Source organism: Nematolebias whitei, chromosome 16 (genome assembly GCF_014905685.2).
Source record: "Nematolebias whitei isolate Nwh7 chromosome 16, NemWhi1, whole genome shotgun sequence".
NCBI lineage: Eukaryota > Metazoa > Chordata > Actinopteri > Cyprinodontiformes > Rivulidae > Nematolebias > Nematolebias whitei.
The window spans coordinates 864,206-873,274 of record NC_056513.1 but is presented as its reverse complement, the minus strand read 5'-3'; the positions used below and the strand labels follow the sequence as shown (position 1 = coordinate 873,274).

The 9,069-nt window shown below is 43.9% G+C and overlaps 2 protein-coding genes across 2 annotated transcripts in view; one reads left to right on the top strand and one right to left on the bottom strand.

Moving 5' to 3' along the window:
* Positions 1 to 1,831, bottom strand: part of aimp1a (aminoacyl tRNA synthetase complex interacting multifunctional protein 1a) — a 19,315-nt gene extending 17,484 nt beyond the window's left edge. Inside the window, exon 1 of the mRNA XM_037690027.1 lies at positions 1,753 to 1,831. Within this exon, the coding sequence (XP_037545955.1) occupies positions 1,753 to 1,754 (2 nt within the window). The 5' untranslated portion in view covers positions 1,755 to 1,831. The remainder of the gene's footprint in view (positions 1 to 1,752) is intronic.
* Positions 1,832 to 2,156: 325 nt separating this feature from the next.
* tbck (TBC1 domain containing kinase) overlaps positions 2,157 to 9,069 on the top strand; it is a 42,939-nt gene continuing 36,026 nt past the window's right edge. The window contains exons 1-8 of the mRNA XM_037690408.1: positions 2,157 to 2,288; positions 2,479 to 2,705; positions 5,575 to 5,644; positions 5,868 to 5,982; positions 6,126 to 6,199; positions 6,290 to 6,431; positions 6,517 to 6,577; positions 6,649 to 6,710. Of these exons, the coding sequence (XP_037546336.1) occupies positions 2,513 to 2,705; positions 5,575 to 5,644; positions 5,868 to 5,982; positions 6,126 to 6,199; positions 6,290 to 6,431; positions 6,517 to 6,577; positions 6,649 to 6,710 (717 nt within the window). The 5' untranslated portion in view covers positions 2,157 to 2,288; positions 2,479 to 2,512. The remainder of the gene's footprint in view (positions 2,289 to 2,478; positions 2,706 to 5,574; positions 5,645 to 5,867; positions 5,983 to 6,125; positions 6,200 to 6,289; positions 6,432 to 6,516; positions 6,578 to 6,648; positions 6,711 to 9,069) is intronic.

The following is a 9,069-nucleotide window of genomic DNA, read 5'->3' as shown; positions in this document are numbered from 1 at the left end:
AATTATTATTTTATAGATGAATGTTTCTGTTAAATTATTATTTTATATAAAGTATAAAAAAACAGTATATAAGGATCTAAGATCACTATCATTTTTATCGTTTACAACAATTATGGAGAAAAGTATTTCATTAGAAATTCTTATAGAATTTGATTTCTGGAGATGTGAGGAACTACATTTGATTTTTTCATGATCCAATTCTGGAACTAACGGGGAGTAAAGCAGGTATGGCTAACTTTTCATATAACAATACAATCTTAATTTACAAACCTGTGTGTTTGCAGTTAGACAGATAATACATTTTAGGATTCAACACAACGATTTACTTATTATTTCAGCGATATGTATTCCTGAAAAGACCGTGAGGACGTCTCAGAGGAAATACAGGGAGCGTGTGGAATCTGCCCAACAGAGCAACGACCCGAGGCGGGTGTGGCATGGACTACACTGCATCACAGACCACAAGACAAAGAACAGGTCTGTGGAGCTGAGCAGTGCATCTTTTCCAGATGAGCTCAACACCTTCTACACCTGGTTTGATGCAAACACCAGCACACATGCCACCAGAGCACACGTAGACAGTGAGGACACCACACTCTGTTTAGACACTGCTACAGTGAGACTCACGTTCAAGAAGGTAAACCCTCACAAGGCACCAGGGCCTGGTCCCAGGACGGGTGCTGAGAGTGTGCACTGACCAACTCACCAAGGTGTTACCAACATCTTTAACCTGTCTCTGAGCCAGTGTATTGTGCTCACCGTCTTCAAGACCTCCACTGTTGTCCCCATCCCAAAGACCTCTGCAGCATCCTGCCTTAATGACTTTCAGCCCATAGCATCACATCTGTTGTCATGAAGTGCTTTGAGCAAATTATCAAGACTCACATCTGTGCCTCCCTCCCGACCCCCTGGACCCCCTACAGTTCACATACAGAGCAAACAGGTCTACAGATGATGCCGCTGCTTTAGCAGATCACACCTCCCTCAGCCATCTGGAGAAGGAAAACACCTATGTGAGAATGCTCTTCATTGACTACAGCTCCAGCATTCAACACCAGGATCTCCTCCAAACTGGTCTCCAAGCTCACCACACTGGGCCTGGAGAAGTCCATCTGCTGCTGGATACTGGACTTCCTCACCAACAGACCACAGGCAGTGAGATCAGCTGTCACCTCTCCTCCACACTAATCCTCAGCACCGGTATACCTCAGGGCTGTGTCCTCAGCCCACTCCTGTACTCACTATTTACACATGACTGTACAGAAGCACAGCTCTAACGTGATTTTGATTGATTTTTTTTTAATCGAGTCAAATCGGTTCTCCTCGTCCTGAGCATTTCATTGTACTAACTCTGTGTTAACCTTATGTGACAAATCTAAAAAAGTTCAGTCTGGTGCTCTGGACATGCAAACCAGACTGAACTTTTTTTTATTTTTCTACCTGGATTATTGAGCATGCATCTGGATACTTATGTGACAAATAAACACAACTTGAACTTGAATGATTTGTGAATAAGAATTCATGTTAAACATTTCGATCTTGTCAATGTTGTGTGTTAGCACGTCATATTTGTAGACAATGTTAGGCTACTTTACTCTGGTTCATCATAAATCTGTCAGCCATTCGGTTACTTTTCTCAAAAATAAAAACAAATGACGACTTTCCGCTTGCTTTCAAAGTAGCCAGCACTAGAATGACGTCACTGGAAGCTCCCGTTTCAGCATTAAAATACAACTCTTTTCTGGGACTTACATGTATCGCGGCGAGCCAACACGTTTCAAACAGGCCTGACCTCAACTTTAGATCCTGACGGGCAGCTAGCGGATGACCGCTCCCCAGGACCCAACAGATTACTTTACCATCTGGATGAGAAGTAGGTCCTTCAGTGCTGCCTGTCTGCGTTCCATCCACATGTTTTATAGTTTTACCTTTTTAACTAAGGCGTCAATACATAACGCCCGTTTATAATTTATCGAACTAAAATTAGTCTTTGAAAAAGAATCAAACATTACATTTCCAAAACATAACAACTCAATTTTATTTCTTTAAAGAGTTTCAAAATTTTAAGTATCAAAGCTCTACGCTTTTTTTTGTTTGCTTTTTTTTTTGGGTTTCTCTACTGCTCCGTCGCATAAAATTGGCGTCACTGTTCGCGTTCAGTCAGCTGTTCCCATCACGTCTCAGACGCAGGAAAATGATTAATTTCAAAAGCATAATGTTGTATTGGAGTTAATTTTGTGCACAAGAGCCTACAGCTGCTTTATTAAGCGCGAGGACACACGCTTGAGGTAATTTTACAATATCAGCTGATTTGTGTGCACCGAAAAGGGAACATGTATTTTTGCTCGACGTCGTCGTTCACTTTAATGAACTAATCGCGCGCTGTCTTTGACTTTCGAAATGTCTTGCAGTTCCAGTAAAGGTGCATGTCGCTGTACTGTGGCGTTGGTAACATGTTCCTTGTGTTTTCGTTGACAGCATTTCCCATTGCGTGTTTGGAGCCAGAGCCACAATGAGGCCCCTTAAAGATGCTCAGCTCGGAGCCTTCACCTTCTTTGCCTCGGCTCTCCCTCATGATGTCTGTGGCAGCAATGGTCTCCCTCTCACCCCAAATTCCATCAAAATCCTGGGACGTTTCCAGATCCTGAAGAGCATCACTCACCCCACACTCTGCCAGTACGTGGACATTTCCAGAGGGAAACACGGTAAAACCTTCAACATTCATCGCTGTCAAGGACACATTTTATTCTTATTTAAATTGTGCCCACATTGGAAATAATCTAAATGTTGCCGTTTATTGTGGCACTGCACAGGAACATTATCGATGCAGGTACATCCCATTGAGCCTCGGGGACTCGTTTACAAGAGACACCTGATTTTAACAAGCAGTGATGACGAGTCAGAGTCAGAGTCAGAGTTTCTTTATTGTCATTCGCACCTCATGTGGTACATGTGGTGGAGCGAAATTATGTTCACAGGGTCCCAGTTACATCCAACAATAAAATGTATAAGAAAAACAGTAATAACATCTAAGGTATGAAGTAAGAAAAACATCAACTAAATGTACACTAAGCACTCATAACATAAAACATTGAACATCAGCACAAACATGAACATGAGTCTGTGAGCAGATGTGCACGCATGAACACATCAACATTAAAACGGATCAGCAGCAACATGAAACAGATCAGCAGCAACATGATATGGTTTTTCACAGTGATTATTCTAGTTAGAGATTCATGAGTCTAACAGCCTCAGGGTAGAAGCTGTTCCTCAGTCTAGTGGTTCTACACTTAATGCTCCTTAACCTCCTTCCTGAGGGGAGTAGGGCAAAAAGTGTGTGTGCTGGGTGGGTGGGGTCCTTCATGATGCAGGTGGCCCTCTTCCTGCATCTGGAGGTGTAGATGTCTGTGATGGTGGGGAGGCTGACTCCAACATCTTCTGTGCAGCCTTCACCACTCTCTGCAAAGCTTTCCTTTCTGCAGCTGTGCAGCCTCCATGCCACACATTGATGCTCGAGCACAGGATGCTCTCCACTGCACACCTGTAGAAGGAGGTGAGGACTGAGCTTCCCAGACCAGCTCGCCACGACAGTGAACAGTCACAAAAAGAGGCGTACAAAATGTATTTATTTATTCTTAATCAGAACAAAATGGCAACAAAAAGGACCGTGAAAAGGAAAAGTAGCAAAAAGAAAAAACCCATGTAGATTACACGGCGGTGTAGGAAGTAAAAACAGGAACATGTCTGCATTGGTTGTTGCCAGGATATAAATCTCGTGTGTACGTTAAGTTTTATTATCAAGACTCCATCGAAACAAAACAGATAAATTACAGATTTATCAAGGAATGAGGATAATGATTCAAGGTTCTTTATTTGTCATTCACACCCCATGTGGTACATGTGGTGGAATGAATTTATGTACACAAGTAAATGGACTGTACTTGTACAGCTCCTTTCTGTCTTATTGAGACACTCAAAGCTCTTTACAACAACCTGTGCCTCATGTACCCGTTCATACAGCTCTATACTAGATCTCTACAAAGATAATTGAACATTCATTCTAAAGAGACTAATCAGTGATTTATCACATTCATACACTGATGGGACACACATCGGAGGCAACAACGGGTTCGGTGTCTTGCCCAGGGACACTTCGGCATGTGACCGCTGTGGGGTTCGAACCCCCAACTCTTGCATTGGAGGACGACTGCTCTAACCGCTCAGCCACAGCCGCCCTAAGTAATGACGTATAAACTCCTCAAATGTTAGTGGCTATTCAGAAAGGTTTATTGTTGTACATTTTCTTTCCTGCCTACCAAACTCAATTTGGTATTTATTTTTATTTTTATACCTTAGCAGCTTTATTCATAGAGCACTTAAACACCCACAGACCAAACACAACAAAACAATCAGCAGTCAGATAACACAAGTGATTAAAATGATTAATGTCAACATCTCAGATGGTGTCAGAGGTCAGAGGTCAGGGAGAAGAGCTGGTTTTAAGAAGGATTTAAAAACAGACAGGGAAGAGTCTGATGTTCATTGAAGGTCGTTCCACAGTTTAGGAGCTGCAGCAGCACGGTCTCCTCTGAGCTCACACTCAGGAGCAGCTGGTCACATGATCTGAGGAGCAGCTGGTCACATGACCTGAGGAGCAGCTGGTCACATGACCTGAGGAGCAGCCGGTCACATGACCTGAGGAGCAGCCGGTCACTTGACCTGAGGAGCAGCCGGTCACTTGACCTGAGGAGCAGCCGGTCACATGACCTGAGGAGCAGCCGGTCACATGACCTGAGGAGCAGCCGGTCACATGACCCGAGGAGCAGCCGGTCACATGACCCGAGGAGCAGCCGGTCACATGACATCAGGAGCAGCCGGTCACATGACCTGAGAGATGCAGAGGGTGTGTATGGATGCAGCTGCTCAGACAGAAAGGGCGGGGCCAGTCCATTAAGAGCTTTAAAAGCAATAAAATATTTTAAAATGAATCCTGGAATGTACGGGGAGCCAGTGCAGGGAGGATAAAACAGGAGAGATGTGGTGAAACCTTCATGTGCCAGTTAAAAGCTGTGCAGCAGCGTTCTGGACCCTCTGACACACGAGTCACTGGTTCCTGTAAGTGTTACAGTCGTCCAGTCACAAAGACGTGAACTACTGTTTGAAACGCTGCTGAGAAAGAATCAGCTTCACTTCAGCTGCCTCAGATGAACAAACTAGATTTAACAGTTTTTTAACTTTAGTCCAGCATCCACTTTGACCCCCAGGTTTGTAACAGCTGGCCTGATGTGCTGGACCAAGGAACCAACATCTGCACTGGGAGTCTCAGTGGAGCTTCCAAAGACCTGTTTGGTCCATCTGGGAAGTTTCTAGAAGAACTCTAATCAGCAGCTGTATCAATGACTCTTTCCAAATGCGTATTAGGCTATTTGTATTTATTTGTAATATTTTTTGTATTTGTATTCTATTTGTATTGTGTGTGCACATGCTCACTGACGACTCGTGCAACAGTTTGATCCTCGACGTGTTCTTCTATCTTCTAAATGTTTCTGGTTCTTTGTTCTTGCTCCATAGAACGACTGACTGTTGTTGCTGAGCACTACGTGAGAAACGTAGGAGATTTCAGTCGAGGACAACGAGTGAGGTACAGCCCAGGTGTTTTATTCTATTTTACCGTTACCAGTATGTATTGGAGTACTGTAGTTTTACTTTAAATGTGCTGCTGGAGTACAGTTAGTGTGTGTTTAATCTGTCCCTGTACCGTAGTAACTAAATGTTAATAAAACATCACGTTAGTTTGGACGTGTTCATGTTTTTCTGTGGTTGCTTAGTCACAGTAGTCACAGACGGCTCGGTGTTTGTCTCAGCCCAGAGAAGGTGCTGCAGGTAGCCTTTGAGGTCCTCCAAGGTCTGGAGTTCATGAACAAGCATGGTTTGGTGCACAGAGCCCTCAGCGTGCACAACGTGCTGCTGGACTGCAAGGTGCGCTCGTCTTCTTTCAGCATCTTCGTCAGTTACTTTTGTTGTCGTTTGGAGCTAAATTAAAACGTTGAACTTGTTGGGGCGGTTCTACAAGTGAACAGTTCTTGTATAAAGTGTCGCTCTGAGACGGTTTGTCTTTGAAGGGAAATGTGAAGCTGGCAAAGTTCGGCCTTTATCACATGACGGATCGCGGGGCGGACGTTGACTTTCCCATCGGGTCAGTTTGGATTCGACTCTTGGCTGCACCTCAGAGTCGCTTGTGTCTGTGTGCCGTCACTCCTGACTGCTCATGTCCTTTTGACCACAGCTACCCTTCGTACCTCGCTCCGGAGGTCATCGCCCTGGGCTGCTTCCACCGCAGCGATCCGTCACACGATGACGCTCCTCGACCCTCGGGACCAAAGACCGACGTCTGGTCTCTGGGAGTCTTGCTCTTGGAACTGTGCACAGTAAGAATCCCTCCTTGTCGCGGTCGCACACACTGTCGCCTGAAATCTGCCCAACGACCACGGTTTGTTTGTAAATGTCTTGCAGGGGAGGCGTCTCCTGCAGAATCTAGAAATCCGTGAGAAACTGAAGTTCATTTTGACTTTGGGTGAGTGAAGACGGTTTTAGACGCTGAGTGAAACTGTGGAGTTTGGACTGAAGCTTTGTCTTCACACTCAGGTTGTATGGACGACATCGTGACGGTCCTCGCCGAGGAGCACGGCTGTTTGGAGACCATCAGGGTAAAAACACTCATCCAACAGAAAATCCTTTTTTATATTTTCTGTTTCTAAAAACAGGATTACATTGACTCTAACTAGAAGATGGTAGATGGACTGTACCTATACAGCCCCTTCCATCTAATGAAGACACTCAAAGCTCTTCACAACACACTCTGACCTCGTTTACCCCCACACACACATTCAGACACTGATGGGACACACCAGAGACAATGAGGGGCTCAGTGTGTTGCCCAGGGACACTTCAGCATGTGACTGCTGGTGGAATCAAACCCCCAACTCTCCCATTGGAGGATGGATGCTCTAACCCAGAGGTGGTCAAACTTTCAGACTCGCGGCCACACTGAGTTCTAAAGTTGGAGCTCAGGGCCAGGAACAGCTGGATGGAGTGTTTGTGTGATGTCACACCCAGCTCAAGAACAGCCGGCGGGACGCTAATAATTATGGGTGATTCCACCTCGTGCACCACTCAAGCAGCCACCAAGTCAGATCTTATGATGGAACAGTGGTTTTATTTACAACAGTGAAATGATGGACTTTGTGGAGTCCTCACTGTGCTCATGGAACACAGGAGAAGTCTAAATAAAGTGTCACCTCCACAAACTCCACGAAACTTTTTACAACTGCAGGATCTAAAGTTGATGACAGGTCAGCAGGTTGGGATGAAGCAGACGTGCTCCTCCTGCAGCTCCTCCTGCAGCTCCTCCTGCAGCATCACAGCAGAGCACCTGCACAATAATTCACACACAAAGCATGACTTAGTGATTCCTGATGGATGAAAACATCTGGTCCAGGTTTTCCTTTCACTTTATCCTGGATTCTTGTCAGCAGCCCGACATGTTTTACACTTGACTCTGGTGACGTGTCCGTTGTGACTTTACTCCACTGAAGCTTTGTTCTCTCATGACAGCAGACGGTTATAAAATCATCTCTCCGTGTTTTTCCTTTCAGAGACTCCAGGGCCAAAAACACCTCCATGATCTCAAAACTGTTGTTAATCCCGCAGATTAAAAATTAGGAGCTGAGCAGTGTCCTTTATTACTTTCATCCAGTAAACCATAACTTAAAGGACTCTCTCTGTCTTTTAGCTTATTTTGTTGAATCATCATCCGTCAGTTCCACAAGTCGAGTCCCAGTCCTGCGTGATAAACTCATTTTTCTAACTCCTCTTGGCCCTCCGGACACAACAGACCTGCTCTGGTTTTACGTTTCTTTTAAAAAATCACCATCGGAGAAAAGCTCGTTAGCACAGTTAGCACAGTTAGCAGTTAGCAAAGTGTACTATTTGAAAACCGCGAGAGAAGAAGAAGTTACTTCTTCTACACTGTTAGTTTGCCTGAAACACACACCAGTGTCTGTAGTGCGCCTCTACTGGGGAAATGCTGGAACTTCAGTTTTTTTCCTATTAAATTCAGATTTTTAAATATAATTTGAACCAGTGGTGATTTTAACCTCTTTTTGGGGGTTCTTGTTGAAACCAGGTCTCTCTTGTAAATGAGTCCTCGAGGCTCAATGGGATTACCTGTCTAAATAAAGGTTGAATGAATTTTATTTCAGCACCCCTGAAAAATAAAGAATGTATAATTGTTTTTTTTTTAATTGTCCAAATTTTGGACAATTTTGGCAGGCCAATTAAAAAGCCCAATGGGCCGTATACGGCCCGCGGGCCGGGATTTGCCCATGCCTGCTCTAACCACTGAGCCACAGCCGCCCCCTAGAGTTAACATAATTGTTGAGATGGGCACTAATGAAATGCCTGTGCATGTTTGTCTGTTAACAAAACATGTGACGAACCACTGGAGAGAGTTCTGTTCAGAAGCCTCGTTTACTGACCGTGCTCGTGTACAAATTACTCAGACAGGATCAGAATCTTTCTTATTTATTGTACTTGATGTGAAGATACAAATAATGACTTTCATGAACTCTTTTGCTTCATAAACCACAAAGATGACGAATTCTCAGAACTGAATTAGGATCTCAGATATTTATTTATGAGATCCTGTAGCTGATCATCATGGACAATGAAACGGATTAGACCATTCAATTCAGTTCAATTCAATTCAGCTCATTTCAGTTCAATTCAGCTCATTTCAGTTCAATTCAGCTCATTTCAGTTCAATTCAGCTCATTTCAGTTCAATTCAGTTCAATTCAGTTCAATTCAGTTCAGTTCAATTCAGCTCATTTCATTTCAGTTCAATTCAGTTCAATTCAGCTCATTTCAGCTCAGTTCAGTTCAGTTCAGCTCATTTCAGTTAAATTTATTTCAGTTCATTTCAGTTAAATTCAGTTCAGTTCAGTTCAGTTCACTTCAGTTCATTTCAGTTCAATTCAGCTCATTTCAGTTCAATTCAGCTCATTTC